Below are 23,507 nucleotides of genomic sequence, written 5' to 3' on the forward strand. Positions count from 1 at the left end.
ATATTGTGTGTATATACTAATATGTAGGCTATGTGTGACGTTTTGAGTTGATGTATTTCAGTCCTTGACTAATAATGTTCTGCACTATGTATTTTGTCATGTTTCATGTGGACGCCAGGAAGAGTAGCTGATCAAATCAAATGTTATTTGTCACATGCACCGAATACAACAGGTTTAGACCTTACCGTGAAATGCTTACTTACAAGCCCTTAACCAACAATGCAGTTCAAGAAATAGAGTTAAGAAAATATGTACTAAAAAAACTAAAAGCTAAACTAAAGTAAAACATTTAAGAAAAAAGTAACACTTTCCCATTACCAAAAATAGTTGTTTCAGCTCATTTGAAGCTAGTGTACAAAACCAAAAGTAAAAGATGCAAAAACAAAACTCAAGAAGGAAAGCATATAGATAACACACATAGAACAGATCTACCGCTTATCAGACTTGCTTCAAGTAGAATGATAGATCTATAACTAAACTAAATATGTGAATTTGGTAGGATCACCCAAAAAGTGACATATTTCCACTTTAAAGGACATACATCTTGTAAAATATAATACATTATTGGTACCATGATTGTATTCAGTTTTTTGTATATAACTGTTACCAACCCCTTTGGCCCTGCAGTGTAGGGGGGATGGAAACGAGACACGTAACATATGTCATGCAAATCATGACAGTGAAAAGGAGCAGTGAGAACTAATAAGAACAGACAACCTAAAACTGCCGTCCAACACTTTTGGGGGCTGAGCCGGACCCAAGGAAATAAATAAGACATATAATATCAAAAATAAGCTAGTCTAGCCTGCTTCATGAACAGCTAGCTAACTAACCAATCAAATACAGTGGGTGGTCCGCCCAGTTCTAACTAGGGTATTTAGACAAAGTTTTCCTACGGGTAATGTATGCACATGGGCGACTTGGTTTGGTATCCCCTTTTCCCACCAACAAACAAACAGTCATACGCCACAACAATACATACTCACATAACAGACAAATGTGACATGTAGGCACAAAAACAAAAGAGAGATAGCTTCAGAGACAACTGATTGGGTTTCATTTAAACCAGGGGAAAGGGGATGTGATTGGGTAAGGGAAAAGGAGCAGGATGTGTCTTCAGATTGACGAATGATTGGCGACTGATGACTGCCACCTGCAGTAGGAGAGAAAACAAATACACACATGATACCTGTATCCGTAACAACAACTATCCACAAATATTGACCTAGAAGATCACCATTTCCCCATTCAATATAATGGGAAATCCTGTTAATGGGAGATCCTGTTTTCTGGAAACAATGCCTGCAGTTCTGCGGTCGGCCTTCAACTTGAAATCGCCAATGTGAGGGGGCAGATGTTCACCCTTGGTCAGTCCCCAAAACAGTGGAAAGAGTGTCTGTGACATTATTTTCGCTTTTGGACCAACACTCCATCTTAAATCCTCCTCCACATTTACTGGATTGGTTGAACAGTGCAGAGGAGAACCTCCCCCAACAGTTTTTGTCTTCTCGTCAAGACCAGTATGTTGTAGGCTAGGAGATCTAGTTTCAGGCGTTTCGTTTACACCTGCTACTTTAGGTTACCCATGAAATGACTCCATATATATTATAGATTCTACAAACCCCTACTCCCAATCCCACTTTTACATTTACAACAATTGTTGTTTCACTATAAGCCCAATATTGTCAACATACCAGTCTGAACATTGTATTTTTCAATAGTGGTCTTAAAATAATGTTTTTCGATAAATTCCTTATAAGCTAAATTAAAATAAACATTTATTAAAATGTTTTATCCTTTGATTATTCACCTTGCACTTATAATTTCCGGCGCCGACAGAGATGGCCGCCTCGCTTCGCGTTCCTAGGAAACTTTGCAGTATTTTGTTTTTTTACGTGTTATTTCTTACATTGCTACCCCAGGTAATCTTAGGTTTTATTACATAGTCGGGAGGAACTATTGCATATAAGAGCAACGTCAACTCACCAACATTACGACCAGGAATACGACTTTCCCGAAGCTGATCCTCTGTTTTGCCCACCACCCAGGACAATGGATTGGATCCCAGCCGGCGAACCAAAACAACGACGCCGTAAAAGGGGCAGACGAAGCGGTCATCTGGTCAGGCTCCGGAGACGGGCACATCGCGCACCGCTCCGAGCATACTACTCGCCAATGTCCAGTCTCTTGACAACAAGGTAGATGAAATCCGAGCAAGGGTAGCATTCCAGAGAGACATAAGAGACTGTAACGTTCTTTGCTTCATGGAAACATGGCTCACTCAAGACATGCTATCGCAGTCGGTACAGCCAGCTGGTTTCTTCATGCATCGCGCTGACAGAAACAAGCATCTTGAGGGGCGGGGGGATACGCCTTATGATTAACGAGATGTGGTGTGATCTTAACAACATACAGGAACTCAAGTCCTTCTGTTCACCTGACTTAGAATTCCTCACAATCAAATGTGAGAAATTATCTACCAAGGGAATTCTCTTCGATTATAATCCATCCACAAATATTCCCCCCCAAGCAGACACATCGATGGCCCTGAACAAACTTAATTTGACTCTATGTAAACTGGAAACCACACATCCTGAGGCTGCATTCATTGTAGCTGGGGATTTTAACAAGGCTAGTCTGAAAACAAGACTCCCTAAATTCTATCAGGCTATCGATTGTGCAACCAGGGCTGGTAAAACCCTGGATCATTGTTATTCTAACTTTCGCAACACATATAAGGCCCTCCCCTGCCCTCCTTTCGGAAAAGCTGACCACGACTCCATTTTGTTGCTTCCAGCCTATAGATGGAAACTAAAACAGGAAGCTCCTGTGCTCAGGTCTGTTCAACGCTGGTCCGACCAATCTGATTCCACACTTCAAGATTGATTTGATCACGTGGACTGGGATATGTTCCGCATTGCGTCAAACAACATCATTGACAAATACGCTGACTCGGTGAGCGAGTTTATTAGCAAGTGCATCGGCGATGTCGTACCCACAGCAACTATTAAAAGATTCCCAAACCAGAAACCGTGGATTGATGGCAGCATTCGCGCAAAACTGAAAGCGCGAACCATTGCTTTTAATCGGGGCAAGGTGACCGGAAACATGACCGAATACAAACAGTGGAGCTATTCCCTCCGCAAAGCAATCAAACAAGCTAAGCGTCAGTATAGAGACAAAGTAGAGTCTAAATTCAACGGCTCAAACACAAGAGGTATGTGGCAGGGTCTACAGTCAATCACGGATTACAAAAAGAAAACCAGCCCCGTCGCAGCACCGCCTGCACCCAGACAGGCTAAACAACTTCTTTGCTCGCTTTGAGGACAATAGAGTGCCACTGACACGGCCCGCTACCAAAACCTGCGGACTCTCCTTCACTGCAGCCGACGTGAGTAAAACATTTAAACGTGTTAACCCTCGCAAGGCTGCAGGCCCAGACGGCATCCCCAGCCGCGTCCTCAGAGCATGCACAGACCAGCTGGCTGGTGTGTTTACGGACATATTCAATCAATCCTTACACTGGGGCCCCACAAGAGTGCGTTCTGAGCCCTCTCCTGCACTCCCTATTCACCCACGACTGCGGCAACTGCTCCGCCCACAACCGTAAGGCTCTCCAGAGGGTATTGAGGTCTGCACAACGCATCACAGGGAGCAAACTACCTGCCCTCCAGGACACATACACCACCCAATGTCACAGGAAGGCCATATCCCATCATCAAGGACAACAACCACCCGAGCCACTGCCTGTTCACCCCGCTATCATCCAGAAGGCGAGGTCAGTACAGGTGCATCAAAGCAGGGACTGAGAGACTGAAAAACAGCTTCTATCTCAAGGCCATCAGACTGTTAAACAGCCACAACTAACATTGAGTGGCTGCTGCCAACATACTGACACAACTCTAGCCACTTTAATAATGTAAAAATGGATGAAAATTGTATCACTGGCCACTTTAAACAATGCCACTTCATATAATGTTTACATACCCTACATTACTCATCTCATATGTCTATACTATACTATATACCATCTACTGCATCTTGCCATCTTGATGTAATACATGTATCACTAGCCACTTTAAACAATGCCACTTTTATATGTTTACATACCATACATTACTAATCTCATATGTATATACTTCACCCGATACCATCTACTGCATCTTGCCTATGCCGTTCGGTAACATCACTCATTCATATATTTTTATGTACATATTCTTCATTCCTTTACACTTGTGTGTATAAGGTAGTTGTTGTGAAATTGTTAGGTTAGATTACTCGTTGGTTATTACAAGCATTTCGTTACACTCGCATTAACATCTGCTAACCATGTGTATGTGACAAATAAAATTTGATTTGATTTTGAAGTGCCGGCTTTTATTTTGAAGGTTTCCTCATTACGATATATTTTTTTTTTAAACGTGACGTCATTGCCAGTGCTGCTGCTAGCAGAATAGTTCGCGCTAATTAACGGTTGTCTGGGTCCATTTCACTTTTGTTTCTTATCAGTATATTTCACCCAGATGCAATATTTATTGTTTGTACTGTAGTCATATTCCGTTGGTTTGTTGCCCGCTAATGTTCGTTGGCTGACTGGCTTCGTCCTGATCCAGGTGAAGATGAAGCGCTGCGATGCCCTCTGATTTTATATCCCTCAGCTCCGATCTCGACCTTAATTCCCCCAAATCCCTTTACTCTAAAGGTAAGAATTATATAAATGTTATCCCTTGTGGCATAAATGCATTTGAACAGTTTTCCAATTGTTTTTGGACTATGACTGATTTAACGGGTAGATGGCTAGCTAGATAACGTTAGCTAGTTGGCTAGCTAGATAACGTTAGCTAGCTAACGTTAGTACCGTTCGTTGGCTAAAGTATCTAGAGAACTGATGCGCGATAGCTAGTTAGCTAATGTGTGCATGATGGACAAACTATAGGGACCAACTAGCATCTAACGTTAGCTAGCAGCAGGAGGCGTGTTGTGTTGTTGTTTTCCCTCGGGGCACTCGTTGTGGTTCGGTCCCATGACTATGGGCGGCGTGATATCTAAACGTTTTCTAAGGTTAGGTTCAAGTTGTATAGTAACAAACGTCTCCTCGATGTATTGTTGAATGTGTCACGATGGTTTAGCTAGTTGGCTACATTAGCCACCATGCTCCAATGCCATGGCCCGGTGAACCAAATACCGAGAATCAGACTAGACCAGTTGGCAAGCATTTAGGCGCGTAACAGGTTAAAACCAGGTCATCTGCCTGGTGTGGAATGCGTGAAAGTGCCCCCCTTTTCGTTGTGTGCTTACAACTGTGTGTGTGTTTCTGGTTTTACTATCCATGTGGGTACCAGAAGTCCTCACAAGGATAGTTAAACAAAGAAAATTCGCACAAGAGGGGAAATGTCGCAGGTCCCCAAAAGGAAAAATGCGACTTTAGGTTTAAGGGTTAGGAGAAATAGTATTTTGAATGGGAATCAATTGTTTGGTCACATATGTTACAGTAAATAGCGATTTGGCAGGCCTTGTCAAAAGTTAAGTACGAGTTTTAAGGTAGGTTCAGAAATCACCCTATTCAGAATTATATTTAACATGATAGCTAGCTATATTATCAATATTATCTACTTACCTAATCTTATTGGTTTGAATAACATCTAGTCCCCATATTGAAACAATGTAACTTCTTTCGGTCTGAATAACAAAAGTGAATTGCATTTTATTATTGGTATAATAGTAAGGTAGTAAGATAAATGTGAAGCTTGACCTACAAACCAGTTTCTGAGAAACGTCTAATGTCCAAGCCTAGCTGTATATTGTGTATCTCTGATTAGGCTACTTGGCCAGCTGATGTGGTGGGTGCTGACTGAGTTATGACTGATGCAAAGCTGCTCCTGTGATAACAGCAATGAACAGGCTTCCTTTTCCTCTGTCACTGCTCAGCCCACTCCTCCTCCAGTCCAGCTGTGTCCGGAAGGGATCAAACCCTGGGGGGTTCCTGTCAAAATACCTTCTACAGGTGGAAGATAAGACTGGCATATGTTGATAGTGGTGTCAACTCCTTGGCATAACTTTATAAAAAACGGAATTATAGACACACTGCTGTCTTGGTGCATGAATTCTGCTAGTGGTTTTGAACCTCTTGTCTTATTCCTGATTGGCTCGTCATCTCGGACTAGTTAGGGGCTTGCAGCGAAGGAATGCTACTGTGTGTTTTGAGTTCTGTTTTCTGATGTAGGCCTGAATGCAATGTTTTTTTCTTTCTTCTGAATTCTGAACTCTCTCTTTCCCCACCATCTACAGATGCCCTGTATATGGACTAGCCTACCTGCTGATACAATGGTTCAGACACATCTGCCCAGACCCTGTGGGTCGTACACTAATACGGCAGTATATTAAAGGCCCTGGCATGCTAACATGAGCTAGCCATATGGTGCTGCTGTCGGATGTGGTGAGGAGTGTGTACCTTATTTATATGACAGTAATTGGCTAAGGAGAATTCATAAATACTTCAAGTGGTTTACTGTAGGTAGAAAAATGTAACCAATAAGGGTTCCATAACTGGCGGCCCACGGGCCGACTTTGGCCCGGGGTGGTTTTATTTGACCTCCCAAGTTTAATGAGCACAAAATATACAAATTATTATTTATTGTCATTGTTGGAAATGAGACTGTAAATACACTATGAAATCAGCTCAAAGTGATTTTAATTTAGCAGTCTGTTCCCAAGTATTCACACGCATAAAAGACGTGATGGGATACAAATGTAAGCGAGGTTTGAAATGATTGTTTTTGTCGTAATTATATTTGTTTGGGCTTCTTGCGGTCAATTTGCAGTTTACAAATGATTTGTAATTATCTTCAGACCATCCGCCCAAAAAACAATCAGCCCGTGGATAGACCTAGGCTGTGCTATCCATGACCTAGTCAGCCTATTGTATTTCAATGTCTAGCTTTGTATTTGCAGTGAGTGCAGACTGCAGAGTGGGTAGGATCTTTGTCTTTTAATCTCATAGAACCAGACGTGTGTCTAAATATTGCATACAAGCTGTAGCTGTGAAGTCTGGCATGCATGATTACCTATGAGTTAAATATGCATGTTAGAAGACTGGGCATTGCTAGAGACTGGTGGATTTTTTGGCACCCAGCTTGTGGGCTGGCAGTTGTAACATAAACACATTTCTGTGTCATCAAAGCAAAGGGCCAGCTGCGAGAGAAAAAAATAGTCTGACTGTTGGCTTGGCACAGCTTCAAAGCTAGTGTAATGTGAGCAGTGTGTAGCCAGCCGACAGAATAAGTATGTGGTGAGGTAATCGGATTGTAGTAGGGGAAGTATGCAAGACTTGGCTGACTTGTAGGCCTAGGCTAATAAAAGAGAATTGTTATAATCTAGGCCTATTGCTGTGCTTTTCCCACATCAAAATCTGTACAAATCACAATCTTTCTGTTGATTTCTTTCGCTTCATGCAAACATTATGGGGCTTTTGCAAATGTCTAATTTCCATAGCAAATTAGCAGACCCCACCTAGTATGGAGAACTAGAAGGAGAGAAATACTGTGGTATGGAGGAGCGAATGAGTTTAGTCCCGAGGCAATGGGTTTAGTGCCTGGGCAATGGGTTTAGTGCCTGGGCAATGGGTTTAGTGCCTGGGCAATGGGTTTAGTGCCTGGGCAATGGGTTTAGTGCCTGGGCAATGGGTTTAGTGCCTGGGCAATGGGTTTAGTGCCGGGGGCAATGGGTTTTGATGGAATGTAGTCTACCTCCAACCACATCAAGTAGGTATCGGTCGGTACTTGTAAAAATGTCCATTCCTTCATGCGTAACTTGTACCTTTGGATATTTTTGACACGTATCGACTGATACCGATTCAATGTAGTCGGAGGTAGGCTACACTCTGCCGAAACTCATCGCCTCGGGACTCATCTCCATCGAGAATGGTGGAGTTGAGAATTCTTGGTTAAGGTAGGACTAGCCTAAGCCTTTTGGTTTGGTCACTATGCTGCTAGGGTTGACTTATTACAGGCGGATCAGATGACTGCTTGCTAGGCTACATATGCTGGATGGATACGCTGCATATCCACAGCAGATATATCTGTGTCAGGGTGTCGCTGTGTTTCTTAGCAACCAGGCGACCTCTCACTCTTAGTGGTGGTGTTTGGTGCACTTTTAAACCCCCTGATTTCTCTCCTCATCCTCCTCTTCCTCACCAGAGTCTGTGTATGACCTCCTCCCTAAGGAGCTCCAGCTGCAGCCGTCCTCCTCCAAGACAGACACACCCACCATGAGCCAGAAGAGTGGGGGAGAGGCCGGTCCGCCCCCTTCTGCATCCCTGGCCTCAGGTAAGCCCCTCACTCTCAACCCACCAGCCTCACCTAGGATCAGATTACTCTCCTCATAACCTCACCTAGATCATTAGTAGGCAGAACATTAGGCTGACCTTAGATCAGTGTCTAGGGAACAACTCTCCACCCTTCCTGCTGAGTGCCTAGTGGTGGGTGCTAGTGGTGCTCTGTTGTGGGAAATTGAGTCTTCACCTCTGTAGGGCAAATGTAGGCCGTGGTTACTGTAGACAGGACAGGTGTGAGAGAGTGGGAATAAATATAGTTGAAATAAAAAGTGAATGAGCATGGCCTTGGTCTATGTATTCCTAAAGTCATATTAGGCTTTAGACTACTGTTGCCTGTAATCTGTCGCTCTAGAGTCTATAATCAAAATATAATCAACTGTTTTGTTTTCATTCGTTTGATTGTTCTATGTTTTCATCTCTCTTACATAGGGAGATGTAAATGAATCAAACCCATCACTAGAGACTGTATTTACTGTCGGTTTATATTGTTAGTTTTTATTCTCAGATGGTGGGAAGAGGTGAAAACAGCTGGTTATAATTAGCACGGCAATTATCTTGTCCTTTTAGCACTTCTGAATTAGCATGCCTGTCTGGATCTGAACTGCCTTTCTGGTACAGCCTTTCTGTGAAGAAGATAAGATGACGAGCATAAAGAAATATCTCAAGAGATCTTGTATTAGGCCTAGATTAGAACAAAATGATATGTGGTAGTGTCACCTCAGTGAAAGGGGTATTAAAACATGACGTGAAATGGTTTTGAAAATGGCAGAGTACTCATACCCAAGACTAGTAGACCACTTCCTTTTATCACAGGAAGCTGACTGAACTTGGTAGTCTTGTGGCTGCTGTCATTGTGCACAGTAAACCAGAAGTAGGTAGAAGTTGACCCTAACCACTGATACAGGCTCCGATATATTCTTAACCCCCTTATTGGTTACTGTTAGGATTGGGGTGTAGGGTAGCCTGTCTCAGATCTATATGTGTTTTAGCCAACTCCTCTGACTCTCCTTGTCATGCCATACATGTGCCAGGCTAGGGTAATCTGATCCTAGATCTGTGGTTACAGGCATCTTCTACCTCAAGCTCAGTTTTCCAAGTCTAGCTTGGGACCTGTCATCGCACTAGCTTTTCACACCAAACATATCTGCCACAGCTGTACTGAAGCACGACAAATCTATGAAGAGACAACTTAAAAAGTTATATCCTCACAAAAGTATTTCATTGATTTCATTTGCGGATTGCCAGGAATTTCAGTCATGACTGATCAGCTCTTGTTGCTCATTGGCTGTCTCATTTGTATTGCAGGAAGTTTCCTCCCTCTGAGGCAGGGGGTGGCTGCATATAAAATGGCCTGCAGGTCACTGCTCCATAGGTCAGAGCCTTGTTTATTCTGTTGCCATGGCTACGCTCAGTCCAAACCCAATCCTCCAATTGGCATGTTCAGACCATTGTATAGGCCTAAGACTGTATGCACAAACTGCTCTAGCCTCACTCTACATTTAATTTGGCACCGCATCTTTAGTTTGCAAATTTGTCTGTTAAGAGGAAAGTCTTACTGACCTGATTTTGCTGTTTTTTGTTTCTGGCAATGTGTATGTAACAATTTTAGAAGCTTGCTCAGTTTTTTGTAAACAAAGCATGTCAGTTTTGTCACGTTGATTTTTAAAGAGCAAGTTGTAGTAGGAATTAAACATTCCAATGGGGGAAACATGGGGCCTATTTGTACCATTCTCAACTTTAACTTCAGAAAATTTTATCAACACCAGAGAGCTCTGGCATGCACAGTGAGGGAATGTAGCCACACACAAAACATCCTCAAATGAATTTAGAGTTGGGAAGAAGGACATTTTTAGATAAATCATGGTCAAATTAAGCTGTTTGAATGGGACTGCTAGCCTGCCTTGTATTGACATCTGTACTAACAATGCCATCTTCCACAATCCAGATGCCGCCTCCTCCACTTCCAGCCCTTCTCCATCCTCCTCTCAAGACATGGGAGACCCCTGCACCACTGGCCCCAGACCCAGCACAGCCCCCTCTACCTCAGCCATGGAACAGCCCCAGCCCCCCCTCCTCCTCCACCATCCCAGCAGTGCCCCTAGAGAGGGTTCCGGAGACCCAGTGGTTTCAGAGATGCAGGGGGTAGAGGGAGCTCTGTCTACCCTTGGAGGTGGATGCTGCAGTGGGACCAGCTCTGGAACAGGAGGAGGAGACCCAGGAGCAGGGGGGGTGGGAGCCCAGCAGCAGCCCCAGAACACCCCCTCTAAGCGGAGGCCAGTGCTGAGCATCTCTCCCCCTCCAGAGGACCTATTTGATGACAGCAATATGTCCTGCCAGGAGGATCCACCCCCGGCTGGGCCAGTAGGGCCAGACTCAGAACACAGCAGCAGCATCTGGGCCGACGACTCAGCCTCCAACTTCAGCCTGATCAGCTCCAGCTCCTACAACGACAACACAGAGGTCCCCCGCAAATCCCGTAAACGCACCCCCCGCCAGCGGCCAGGGCCCAAGCCTGCACCCCCAGAGGACAGCATGGACGTGTTTGATGCAGACAGTGCCAAGGCCCCACACTTTGTTCTGTCTCAGCTGGGACCAGACAAGGCCAGCCCCAAGCCCAGGTAGGTTGAATAGAATGCTAGTCCCAATACAATGGCAGAAGTCTTACCAGACTTGATACATATCAATCAAGCATAGTTTATTAAAAATAGATACTTACAAACAAATATAAGAACATGTTTCAGTTTAATACAATACACAAGAAAACAAGATGTGTGTGTGTGTATATATATATATATATATATATATATATATATATGTATATATATGTGTATATATGTATGTGTACGTACGTACATATATATATATATACATACATACATACATACATACATACATACATACATACATACATACATACATACATACATACATACATACATATACACACACACCTCGATCTCTCAGCAAAAAAGACGTCCCTTTTTCAGTACCCTGTCTCAAGGTAATTAATTAAAATCCAAATAACTTCACAGATCTTCATTGTAAAGGGTTTAAACACTGTTTCCCGTGCTTGTTCAATGAACCATAAACAATTAATGAACATGCACCTGTGGAACGGTCATTAAGACAGTTATGAAAACTTAGGACACTAAAGAGGCCTTTCTACTGACTGAAAAACAGGGTCCCTGCTGATCTGTGTGAACGTGCCTTGGGCATGCTGCAAGGAGGCATGAGGACTGCAGATGTGGCCAGGGCAATAAATTGCAATGTCCGTACTGTGAGACACCTAAGACAGGGAGACGGGTCAAACAGCTGATCGTCCTCGCAGTCGCAGACCACGTGTAACAACACCTGCACCGGATCGGTACAGCCGAACATCACACCTGCGGGACAGGTACAGGATGGCAACAACAACTGCCCAAGTTTCACCAGGAATGCACAATCCCTCCATCCAGTGCTCAGACTGTCCGCAATAGGGGGCGGCAGGGTAGCCTAGTGGTTAGAGCATTGGACTAGTAACCGAAAGGTTGCAAGTTCAAATCCCCGAGCTGACAAGGTACAAAATCTGTCGTTCTGCCCCTGAACAGGCAGTTAACCCACTGTTCCTAGGCCGTCATTGAAAATAAGAATTTGTTCTTAACTGACTTGCCTAGTAAAATAAAAATTAAAAAATAGGCTGAGAGAGGCTGGACTTGTAGGCCTGTTGTAGGCAGGTCCTCAGCAGACATCACTGGCAACAATTTTGCCTATGGGCACAAACCCACAGTCGCTGGACCAGACAGGACTGGCAAAAAGTGCTCTTCACTGGCGAGTCGCGGTTTTGTCTCACCAGGGGTGATGGTCGGATTTGCGTTTATCGTTGAAGGAATGAGCATTACACAGAGGCCTGTACTCTGGAGCGGGATCGATTTGGAGGTGGAGGGACCATCTTGGTCTGGGGCGGTGTGTCACAGCATCATTGGACTGAGCTTGTTGTCATTGCAGGCAATCTCAACGCTGTGCGTTACAGTGAAGACATCTTCCTCCCTCATATGATACCCTTCCTGCAGGCCAGGCACGACTCGAACACCATCATTAAATTTGCCGATGAGACAACAGTGGTAGTTGGCCTGATCACCAACAACAACAACGAGACAGCCTACAGGGAGGAGGTCAAGACAAAGGAGATGATTGTGGACTACAGGGAAAAGAGGACCGAGCACGCCCCCATTCTCATCGACAGGGCTGCAGTGTTGCAGGTTGAGAGCTTCAAGTTCCTTGGTGTCCACATCACCAATAAACTAACATGGTCCAAGCACACCATGACAGTCATGAAGCGGGCATGATAAAACCTATTCCCCCTCAGGAGACTGAAAAGATTTGGCATGGGTCCTCAGATCCTCTAAAGGTTTTACAGCTGCACCATCGAGAGTATTCTGACTGGTTGCATCACTGCCTGGTATGGCAACTGCTCAGCCTCCGACCGTAAGGCACTACAGAGGGTAGTGCGAATGGCCCAGTACATCACTGGGGCCAAGCTTCCTGCCATCCAGGACCTCTATACCAGGCGGTGTCAGAGGAAGGCCCTAAATATTGTCAAAGACTCCAGCCACCCTAGTCATAGACTGTTCTCTCTGCTTCCACACGGCAAGCGGTACCGGAGCGCCAGGTCTTGGTCCAAGAGGCTTCTAAACGGTGTCCAAGCCATAAGACTCCTGAACATCTAATCAAATGGCTACCCAGACTATTCACATTGCCCCTCCCCTCTCCACACCACTGCCACTCTGTTGTCATCTATGTATAGTCACTTCAATGAACTCTACCTACATGTACATACTACCTCAACTAATGGACAGTGCAGTTTTTGCTACTGCATTGTCAGTTAGGGGCTCGTAAGTAAGCATTTCACTGTAAGTCTACACCTGTTGTTTTCGGGGGATGTGACGAATGAAATTTGATGGAACTTGTTCAGTTTATGTCTGTTATATGTTATTTCCATACAAATATGTACACGTGAAGTTTGCTGAAAATTAACACAGTTGACAGTGAGAGGACGTTTATTTTTTTTGCTGAGTTTATATAGATGTATAGTATCAGTCAAAAGTTTGAATACACCGACTCATTCCATGGTTTTTCTTTATTTGTACTATTTTGTACATTGGAGAATAATAGACATCAACTATGAAAACACATTTGGAATCATGTAGTAACCAAAAAAAGTGTTAAACAAAGCTGTCATCAAGGCAAAGAAGCCACCCTTTGCCTTGATGACAGCTTTGCACAGTCTTGGCATTCTCTCAACCAGCTTCACCTGGAATGCTTTTCCAATGATCTTGAAGGATATCCCACATGTGCTGAGCACTTATTGGCTGCTTGTCCTTCACTCTGCGGTCCAACTCATCTCAATTGGGTTGAGGTCGGGTGATTGTGGAGGCCAGGTCATCTGATGCAGCGCTCCATCACCCTCCTTGGTCAAATAGCCCTTACCCAGCCTGGAGGTGTGTACCAGTCTTGGAATTGTGTCAACTCGCTACCCAACTCGCTTTACTTGTGACATATTGTTAAATGCACTAAAGAGGGACAATGGGTACATATTGAAGATGCACATGCTCATCCCCAGAATCCCGTCAGGGATGTTCTTGTCCCATCGCGCTCTGGCGACTCCTGGGTTGTGTTTGGGAGGACAGACGGCTCTCGACCTTCGCCTCTCCCGAGTCCGTACGGGAGTTTCAGCAATGGGACAAGACTGTAACTACCAATTGGATACCATGAAATTGGGGAGAAAAAAGGGGTAAAAAAATATATATATTTTGGACTGAACAAAAATATAAAGACTCCAGCCACCCTAGTCATAGACTGTTCTCTCTGCTTCCACACGGCAAGCGGTACCGGAGCGCCGGAAGCATGATCATTACACAGGTGCACCTTGTGCTGGGGAGAATAAAAGGTCACTCTAAAATGTTATGTTTTGTCATGACACAGGTGTCTTGAGTTTTGAGGGAGAGTGCAATTGGTATGCTGACTGCAGGAATGTCCACCAGAGCTGTTGCCAGATCATTTTATGTTAATTAATCTACCATAAGTGGCCTCCAACGTCATTTTAGAGAATTTGACAGTGTCTCCAACCGGCCTCACAACCGCAGACCATATGTAACCACACCAGCCCAGGACCTCCACATCCGGCTTCTTCACCTGCGGGATCGTCTGAGACCAGCCACCCGTAGAGCTGATGTAACTGTGGGTTTGCACAAACTGTCAGAAACCATCTCAGGGAAGCTAATTTGAGTGCTCGTCGTCCTCACCAGGTTCTTGACCTGACTGCAGTTCGGTACCATAACCGACTTCAGTGGGCAAATGCTCACCTTCGGTGGCTACTGGCATGCTGGAGAAGTTTGCTCTTCACAGATAAATCACGGTTTCAACTGTACCGGGCAGATGGCAGACAGTGTATTGTGTCGTGTGGGTGAGCCCCGTGGTGGGGTTATGGTTTGGGCATGCATAAGTTACGGACTAAAATAATAGCATTTTATTGATGGCAATTTGAATGCACAGAGATGCCTCCATCACCATGTTTCAGCATGATAATGCACGGCTCCATTAGAGGGGGATAACATTCCAAAGGCTACAATCAACAGCCAGATCAACTCTATTCCGAAGGACATGACGCGCTGCATGAGACAAATGGTGGTCACACCAGATACAGACATGTTTTCGGATCCATGCCCCTACTTTTTTTAAGGTATCTGTGACCAACAGATATATCTATGTTCCCAGTCATGTGAAATCCATAGATTAGGGCTTAATGAATTTATTTGTGTTGCGTGTTCTCCAGTTCTCTGGAGGCTGGGTGCCTGCTGAAGGGATGTCTTCTGTCAGGTCAGTACCCCCAGAAGAGTGAGGGTAAGGAGCTGAAGATCCTGTTGCAGCCAGAGACCCAGCACCGGGCACGCTACCTGACCGAGGGCAGCCGCGGCTCTGTCAAAGACCGCACCCAACAGGGCTTCCCTACGATCAAGGTGAGACGCTTTCTTTTTCCAACCATTTTAAATAAACCATATTAGTCATTAGGTTGATTTGTCTGTTAAGCTGTGTTGCACTCTCAACTCTACTCACCATCTTCTCTCTCCAGTTGGAGGGTGTCAGTGAGCCGGTGGTGCTGCAGGTGTTTGTGGCCAGTGACACAGGCAGAGTGAAGCCTCATGGGTTCTACCAGGCCTGCAGGGTGACAGGCCGCAATACCAAAGCCTGCAAAGAAGTGGACATCGAGGGAACCACTGTCATAGAGGTCCCTCTGGAGCCCAGCAACGCCATGTCACTGGCGTAAGGGACTCATTAATTGAGTTAATTAAAATTTATGCATTGTTGAAATATCACATGTTACTGTGTGTTTGTTTCACCATCTGAACATTTTGTAACATTGAATCTTGACAGGGTTGACTGTGTGGGGATCCTGAAGCTGCGTAACGCGGACGTGGAGGCTCGTATTGGGGTTGCCGGGTCCAAGAAGAAGAGCACCCGGGCCAGGCTGGCCTTTAGAGTCAACATCCCCCATGCTGATGGGTCTGTCCTTACCCTGCAGACCACCTCCTCACCCATCCTCTGCAGTGAGTCTACCACCGTATTCATACAAACACAAATAACTACTGGGTATCCAGACTTTAAAGGACATTTGGATGTATATGTGCTTGTTTGATGTTCATTCAATGCAGTGTGTTCATGTCGGGCTGGAACAAAAGCTGGCACAACACGTAGCTCCAATAGTAGGGTTTTGTGGACCGCAATTATTCAAACTCTGCTGTGTCCTTCCCCAGCCCAGCCAGCGGGGGTGCCAGAGATCCTGAAGAAGAGTCTCCACAGCTGTTCAGTGAGTGGAGGAGAGGAGCTCTTCATCATAGGGAAGAACTTCCTCAAAGGAACCAAGGTCATATTCCAGGAGAACCCAGCAGGTACCAGCACTAACCTGTCTTCTTCCTTTCTTTCTTGTCCTCTTTTCCCTTTCCTCATATCCCTTTCTGTTATGTCTCCTCATTGAGTGGCTTTAAAAATCTCTCTCTCTATATATATATATATATTGATAAAACATTGATTCGTTTCCAGATGATAACTTGTGGCAGGCCGAGGCAGAGATTGACATGGAGCTGTTCCATCAGGTAGCCCATTGATATCATTGCATGAGAGATGCATACGGATCATGAGCTGACTTTGTCCTAATGATGATGTTGTTTCCTCTAGAATCATGTGATAGTGAAGGTTCCTCCCTACCACAACCTGTCTGTCTCCTCTCCTGTCTCTGTGGGTGTCTACATCATGACCAATGCCGGGAGGTCACATGACGTACAGCCCTTCACATATACCCCAGACTCAGGTGTGCCCTGCTATGAAAGGAGTGATGAAGGGTTCACTAAGGCTCCCTCTATGGTATACAAGGCGTGTGTTTCTTTCTCTTAGTCAACCTGCTTTTTTGTTCTTTCCCACACCAGAGCACTCCCTGGACGTGTCTGTGAAGACAGAGGGGTCTTCTCTGGCTAAGGCCTGCACCTTCCAGGACCAGATCAAGTCTCTGGCCTCTGACCCTGCCCAGTCTGCTGGTGAACTGGTCAAACGACAGGAGGTCACCCCTATGGAGGTCTCCAGCAATACCCCATCCACAGCACTCTTCAAGGTAGGAGAAATATACCGGTTATGTTTATCCCAGGATCCTTGATTGTACATTTAGATCAGGTGGTTTGGCTGGGACGTCACTCTTCAGTTGTATCAATAAAAGAAGACATCGGGATCCAGAGTCATTGGGCAAATTGTAGGGAAGTGTGTAGACTCTAGAAAATATTTAATTCCTCTCTTTTTGTCTCCTTCCTTTAGCCGTCATCTGACACCCTCGTCTCGGTCCAGCAAACCCTGGAGCTGACCCCGCCTAGCACCGAGTCCTTCCCCAGCCCCATGCCTCTCCAGCCTGGGGAGGTTGACTTCCCCCAGTCCCCAGTCTTCCCCTCCCTGGAGCCCCTCTGCACCATCCAGAAGCAGGACATCGCCCCCACCACCTCCTTCCCTGTCTCCAGCGACAACACCACCCTCCCCCCTGTCCCCCCAGAGGTACCCCAGCAGTTCCTCCGAGACCCCCAGGAGAGCCTGCCTCAAGATTCCTCCAACCCCAGCAGTGAGGTGGTGGTAGTGGGCATGTCCCAGATGGCACCCCACTCCCAGTCCCAGCTCCCCCTGTTCCCCCAGGACGGGGTGGCACAGCTGGAGAGGGCAGTAAGGGAGCTCCAGGCAGGGGGAAGTGACCTGGTACAACAGGTTATGGAGGCAGCAGTGGCTCAACAGCAGCTCAACTCAGTGTTGTACAGCCCCACACCCTCCACTGACTCACTGCAGCAACACGTACAGGACACCATGAACAGCCTGAGACTGGGGGGAGCTGAGGGCTCTCTGGCCACACAACACCTACAGATACAACAGCAACAACAGCAGATCCTTGGCAACATGCATCAACAGCAGCAACAGTTACATCAACAGCAAGTCCTTGGCAACATACAGCTACAACAGCAATTATTATTACAGCCACAGGATCAACAACTGCAGCAACAGATACTGGGTAACCTACAACAACATCAACAGTTTCAACAGCAGCAGCAGGTACTTGGCAACATACAGCTACATGATCATCAACAACTTCAGCAGCAGCAACAAGTACTGGACAACCTACAACATCAAAACCAAGCACTAGGCAACCTGCACCAGCTACATCAGCAACAGTTACAACAGCAGCTCCAGACTGAGTTCCTCCAGCCCCAGATCCACTCCTCATCTCAGCCCCAGCAGCAGCCTGTGTCTCTCCTCCAGCAGACTGGGGAGCTGCTCACCATCCAGACCTCCAGCTTCCCCCAGGATCCCCCCTCCCACTCCTCTCCTCCCCAGCAGCTCTTCCAGTCCCCCAGGCCTCTGTCAGAGACCTCCAGCCCCCAGCACCAGGCAGCCCTGCTGCAGAACACTCTGACTGTGCTGACCAGTGGTAGCCTCAGTCAGGAGCAGCAGGCCACAGGGTCCACACTGTTCCTTTCTCCCAACACCCTCTCTAACCAGGGTAGTCAACAGCAGCTAGCGTTCCTGTCCTCCATGGAGACATCAGCCTGTGAGCCCCAGACGATGTCAATGTTCCAGGCCCAGCAGCAGCAGAGCACCCCCATGGACCATCAGCAGTCCCTTCAGCAGACACAACTACAGCAAACCCAGCAGCTTCCCATGGCTCAGCAGAGCTCCTTGTTCCAGACTAGCATTCTGCCCCCCAGCCAGCACCCTCAGCCCCAGCCCACCGGCCTCCTCCTCTGCACCGCCTCCCTCAAACCCCAGGCTCTGCCCCCAGCCCTCCTCTTTAGTACCCAGGCCCAGGGCCCCTCCATGGGCAACAACAGCACCCCTTGCCCCCAGGACACCCCTGCTTCCCTCTTGTTCTCCCAGCCCACCATGGTGGGGGTCAGGGTTGAGGTAGCCCAGACGGACCCAGTGGAGCCCATGTTATTCCAGGACCAGAGCTCCTCTGTAGGGGGGACCCCTGCCTCCAGAAATACCCCTCCGCAGCGTCTGTTCCAGGGGCCGCAACCTATGCAGGTGGGCTCCAGCTCAGTTAATGGCCCTCCCAGCCAGCAGGTGGATCTGTTCCTGCCACAGGGTTCTCTTTCTGGTCTGCAGGGCAGCATGGCTACACAGGAACTAGGAAACCAGGCTGCAGCAGGGGAAACTATCTTTGTAATGCAGAGTGGACTGGGGGTTGTGGGACTGCAAAGTACCACATCCTCCCCTGGTAAGAGACCCCCAGAGCAGCTGTTCCAGACGGGAGTGAGCGGGAATGTTGGCCAGCCAGGAGGACAACCCAACCTGTTTGTGTTTGGTCTCCAGAACGGTGAGACTGCTTTACCTGACAGGATCAGTACTCCGCATGGACAATAGTAGAGGAATATTTACTTACTTGATATATAATACCCCAATTGATACATTTTAAGAGTCTTTGTGAGACATCCTTCTTTCTCCTCAGATTCCTCCCAGCTGATGACGTCCTCTGGTTCTACAATGTCTGCCCAGAGCCAGCCCCAGAACCACAACCCTTTGCAGGCCAGCCACATCCAGCCTCTCATGGACCCAAACATGGCCCAGACCGCCACACCCATGCAGACTAATCTTCAGACACCCATGCAGACTGGTCTACAAAACGCCATGAGTAGCTTAGAAAATGCCTTGCAGGCCAACCTACAGACCCCAATGCAGACCAACATACAGACTACCATAGAAACAACCCCCATGCAGACCAACCTCCAGACCCCCATGCAGACCAACCTCCAGACCCCCATGCAGACCAACCTCCAGACCCCCATGAGCGCCTCCCAGAACATGGAGAAGATAGAGGACCTGCTGGAGAGCCTACAGGATCAGTGATCTTTACTGGGACCATCGATACACTGATGGGGGTTCTAGTGACTTCTGCCCACTCTTTGAACCGCAGACTGGGCCAGGTTGTGTCTGCTGCTTACAATACAACCCCTCCAAGCAACACAGATATGGAGAATGGGGGTAGAGATGTCTGGCCATGCTATGAACCCCCTAAGAACATGAAGTAATGAAGACATTTTAAAGATTTTATCAGACGTGCTTGTGTACCCCTAGCTCATATTTTGATGAGTGTCTGTACATGCATTGATAGACAGACGGCCGGGCAGACGGCATTATGATGGATTGGTTGAGTGACTACTCCTCTAGCTGGATCAGAGGACATTAACTTCTGTATCCATCAGTCTCACATGCAGTGGTTCTTCTATTTCATACTGTGTTATTGATGGCCTAACATGGGGGGGGGGGGGGTACAGAAAGCTGGAGCAAAAGAGAAAGACAGATGGTGGATAGATTGTGAGATTTAAAAGCGAGAGTGAAGGAGAAGGGCAGACAGATGAAGGCATCTTGCTGTGTTCTTGTGAGTGTACAGCACATCTTCAGTCAGATCATACAGCAGTCAGTGTATCTGTCCAACATATCTCATATCTCTTCTTTTGGCAATTCCCATAGTCTGCATTTAGTTGTGTATTAGTACACACAGGCTTTCTCCATTGTAAATGCTTAGTTTGCATATGTTCTGCAACTTGTGTTTGTGGGGGGATTTTTGAATTGGATTTGGAAGCATTTCCAGTATATTGTGAATGGAAGGATGCTTTCTACTGGGGAAAGTGAAGTGTTGTGTGGTGTTATAAACATGAAGCACTTTATAAACTGTCTTGTGTGACCAGCCAATCCTTATATCCATCCAGAGTCTCTGGGGTTAGAGCACATGTACTTGTTGACCTCCATTTAAATAATAATTTGTAATGCTTTTTGTCACAGTATACATTTTAACATATTGTCCATGCATTTATACATTTTAACATATTGTCCATGCATTTATACATTTTCACCATATTTTTGGAGATTTTTCTAAAGATGTTTTTGTCTTAGTGTTGAATTCATCTGAAGCCTATTTATATCAAGTGATCCAGCCAGTGTCTGTCTGTCAATTCAGTCGGATTTCCCATAGTGAGTATACAGTCTTCGTTTTGATGTCTGTGTGTAACTAGCTCCTGTTCGTAGGCTTGCATATCTCTGCCTACACCCCCACAAAACATTTATGATTTAAGTCGATACATTGTGTGTACACATACATGAGTGGGTGTGTGTCATTTTTCTAAAAGATTTACAGCATATTGCTATCTGTAGCCTACAATTTACTGTGTACTGTAACAATCTGCGTAATTTAACAGACTGTGTTTTACCTTGTCTTGTGTGTGGTTGTAGTTTTTAGTTGGTTTCTGGTTCATGTACTGACAGATGTTGAACTAGTACTGCCAGTGTTCAGGGCAGAGCTGTGCGAAATAGACACGCAGTACCTCTCCCATGCAACGTCACTAGGGACTCACAGCGACACAAAGGCTGTTCCAATTTCCGCACCAGGATACCATTTCCTATGGACTTCCACAGCCAAAGTAGTCTATTGGTATGCTATGCCTGTATGGGCATTGGAACATGCGCTTAAAATCTCTTACTTTGGCTGTTTAGACAGGCCACTCAATTCTGATCTTTTTCCACTAATTGGTCTTTTGACATCAGATCTTTTTCAGTGCTGATCTGATTGGTCAAAAGACCAATTAGTGAAAAAATTCAATTGGTCTGCCTATCTAAACACAGCCATGGAGAGAGCCATTCTCATGTTATCTATGGTGCTATGTGCAGATGTGATGGACACTTCTAATGCGATGTTTATACTAATATTTTATACTCATATCAACAGAACTGATATTAATCTTGTGGTTCAGTCTTGTGTTTCTATAGCGATGGCTGTGACCAGGCAGCGTGAGGGGTGTGTATCTGGACTTACTGAAAACAAATGTTCTGTTCAAAACATCCTAATGTTTGTTAACTCATTTACTCTGTTTACTCATTCTTTTTAAAACTCATTTTAAATCATGCAGCTTTCATGGATATTAAGTGTTTTTGTACAAATATTTTAAAATGACATTTGTACGGTACTCTCCCAACAGTTTTGCCTCTTCTGTCATTTCCATGCAAATTAATATGCATTTGAACCCATGTTGCTCTACCCTGCTTTAGATGAAAGGTGATACTGCTATTCCATATCCAATAAGCAGTAGTCTGTTTGACATATTGACATAAACAGATAGAATGACTACTTTTCAGTTGTTGCTCAGATCCCTATATGCTCATGTAGGCATTTGACATTTCCTATTTTCTCATTCTTTCCTGAGAAAGTATCTACTCCATATACTGATGTTTTCACCCATGATTCAGATTACATGATGTTCTGATGTACAGTATATAATTGTTAAACCGTTGGACGAACTCCAGTGTACAGTTAGGTGTGTATACTACCAGATGTCTTCATGTAGAACACGGGCCAACAGTAGTAAACTCATTCTAAGCTAACCATAAATGTTGAAATGGACACCGTTCCAGCATGGAAATGAGTTATTTATTCCCACAGATAATGTATACTATTTTGAACACAATTGGTTTCACCTATCCAAAATGTCAGTTTGTCCTAAACACAATAGGTGATCACATCTCTAAATACTGATGTTCAAGCCTCCATTCTATTTCAATGGGGGATTTTCAAGAGCACATAATGTGGCATAGTAATGCCATACAAATAGATGAAGCCAACCTTGAGTATCTCCTCTCTGTGATGAATGTAGCTTTACCTCAGTGAGAAATCTGTTAGTACCGGACCAATTCTACTGTTTTTAGAGAAAATATTTAAGGTATCCTAATATTGACCCTTTGGTACGTTGGATGTGTGGAAATGCATTATTTTGTGGTTCTAATGTCTGGTTTCATGTTCTAAGACCTACTGTCACACTCACTTCGATGTATCTATTGCTTAACTGTTTGAATTCATCATATTCATCTGAAAATACTAGCTAAAAAGTTCACTTTGAAGTGGAAAAATAGCACACACATGCTCTCCATCCACAAATCAGTTGTCATTATCTCATGTTGAAATGTGAGATAGGGGGGGGATCAGTTATGAAGTTCTGTGTGCCTTGAAAAACCATCAGTGTAGTATGTTTACCAGATTCCCTTTGTGTCGTGAGTCAAGACTGCACAGCTCACTTGTCTAATGTTCTATGTCTAGATGAACTCTGACCTGTCATTCTTCAGTCTAGTGTCAGTGATCTGCTTTTAGTTCCATGACCACCTTAACCAATGCAGTGTGATTTAATGTCATCCATCCCTGGTTGCAATACTACAAATGTGATCACCTTCATTCTTGAACTGCTGTGCAGCTTAACACAAACTGTATACATGTTTGTTTCTATCCTAATTTCAGGACTGTTGAGATTCATAGTTGTGAGATGGAAAAGGAAGGTGATTGTTCTGATTAGATGTTGCAGAAAGCTCTTGTTGGTGTGTGCTTGTCAGTATTACTGTTGCTGTGAAGAGCTTGACATGAGATCAAAAGGAGTGATAAGCATTTCAGTTTCAGTATCTATTCAGGCAATGCGTCAGAAGTTACCCTCTGTTTTGTCATACATATGAAATGTATTTTTGTGATGTATATTTCTCATTCTGCTGCTACATGATGAGTAAATAAAGATGAAGGTCTTTGCTTCAACTGTTTTCTTCTAGGTCAATGGTGGCTGGATATTAAAATGTATTCAATTTA

General features: G+C 45.2%; 1 protein-coding gene across 2 annotated transcripts; it reads left to right on the plus strand.

The window, feature by feature from the left end:
- Positions 1 to 4,434: 4,434 nt before the first annotated feature.
- Positions 4,435 to 23,469, plus strand: nfat5a (nuclear factor of activated T cells 5a). Of its 2 annotated transcripts, XM_020456768.2 has the most exons (12): positions 4,435 to 4,702; positions 8,196 to 8,324; positions 10,278 to 10,950; positions 15,144 to 15,327; positions 15,441 to 15,631; positions 15,743 to 15,915; positions 16,123 to 16,257; positions 16,409 to 16,461; positions 16,544 to 16,676; positions 16,792 to 16,973; positions 17,171 to 19,208; positions 19,341 to 23,469. In XM_020456768.2, exons 1-12 carry the CDS (start codon positions 4,633 to 4,635, stop codon positions 19,736 to 19,738), a joined length of 4,359 nt encoding a protein of 1,452 aa, XP_020312357.1. In that variant the 5' UTR covers positions 4,435 to 4,632; the 3' UTR covers positions 19,739 to 23,469. The 2 variants fall into 2 exon arrangements, with proteins under 2 accessions (XP_020312357.1, XP_031656954.1); XM_031801094.1 differs by lacking the exons at positions 4,435 to 4,702; positions 8,196 to 8,324 and adding an exon at positions 9,631 to 9,704.
- The last annotated feature ends 38 nt before the right edge of the window (positions 23,470 to 23,507 follow it).

Source organism: Oncorhynchus kisutch, linkage group LG22 (genome assembly GCF_002021735.2).
Source record: "Oncorhynchus kisutch isolate 150728-3 linkage group LG22, Okis_V2, whole genome shotgun sequence".
NCBI classification, from domain to species: Eukaryota; Metazoa; Chordata; class Actinopteri; order Salmoniformes; family Salmonidae; genus Oncorhynchus; species Oncorhynchus kisutch.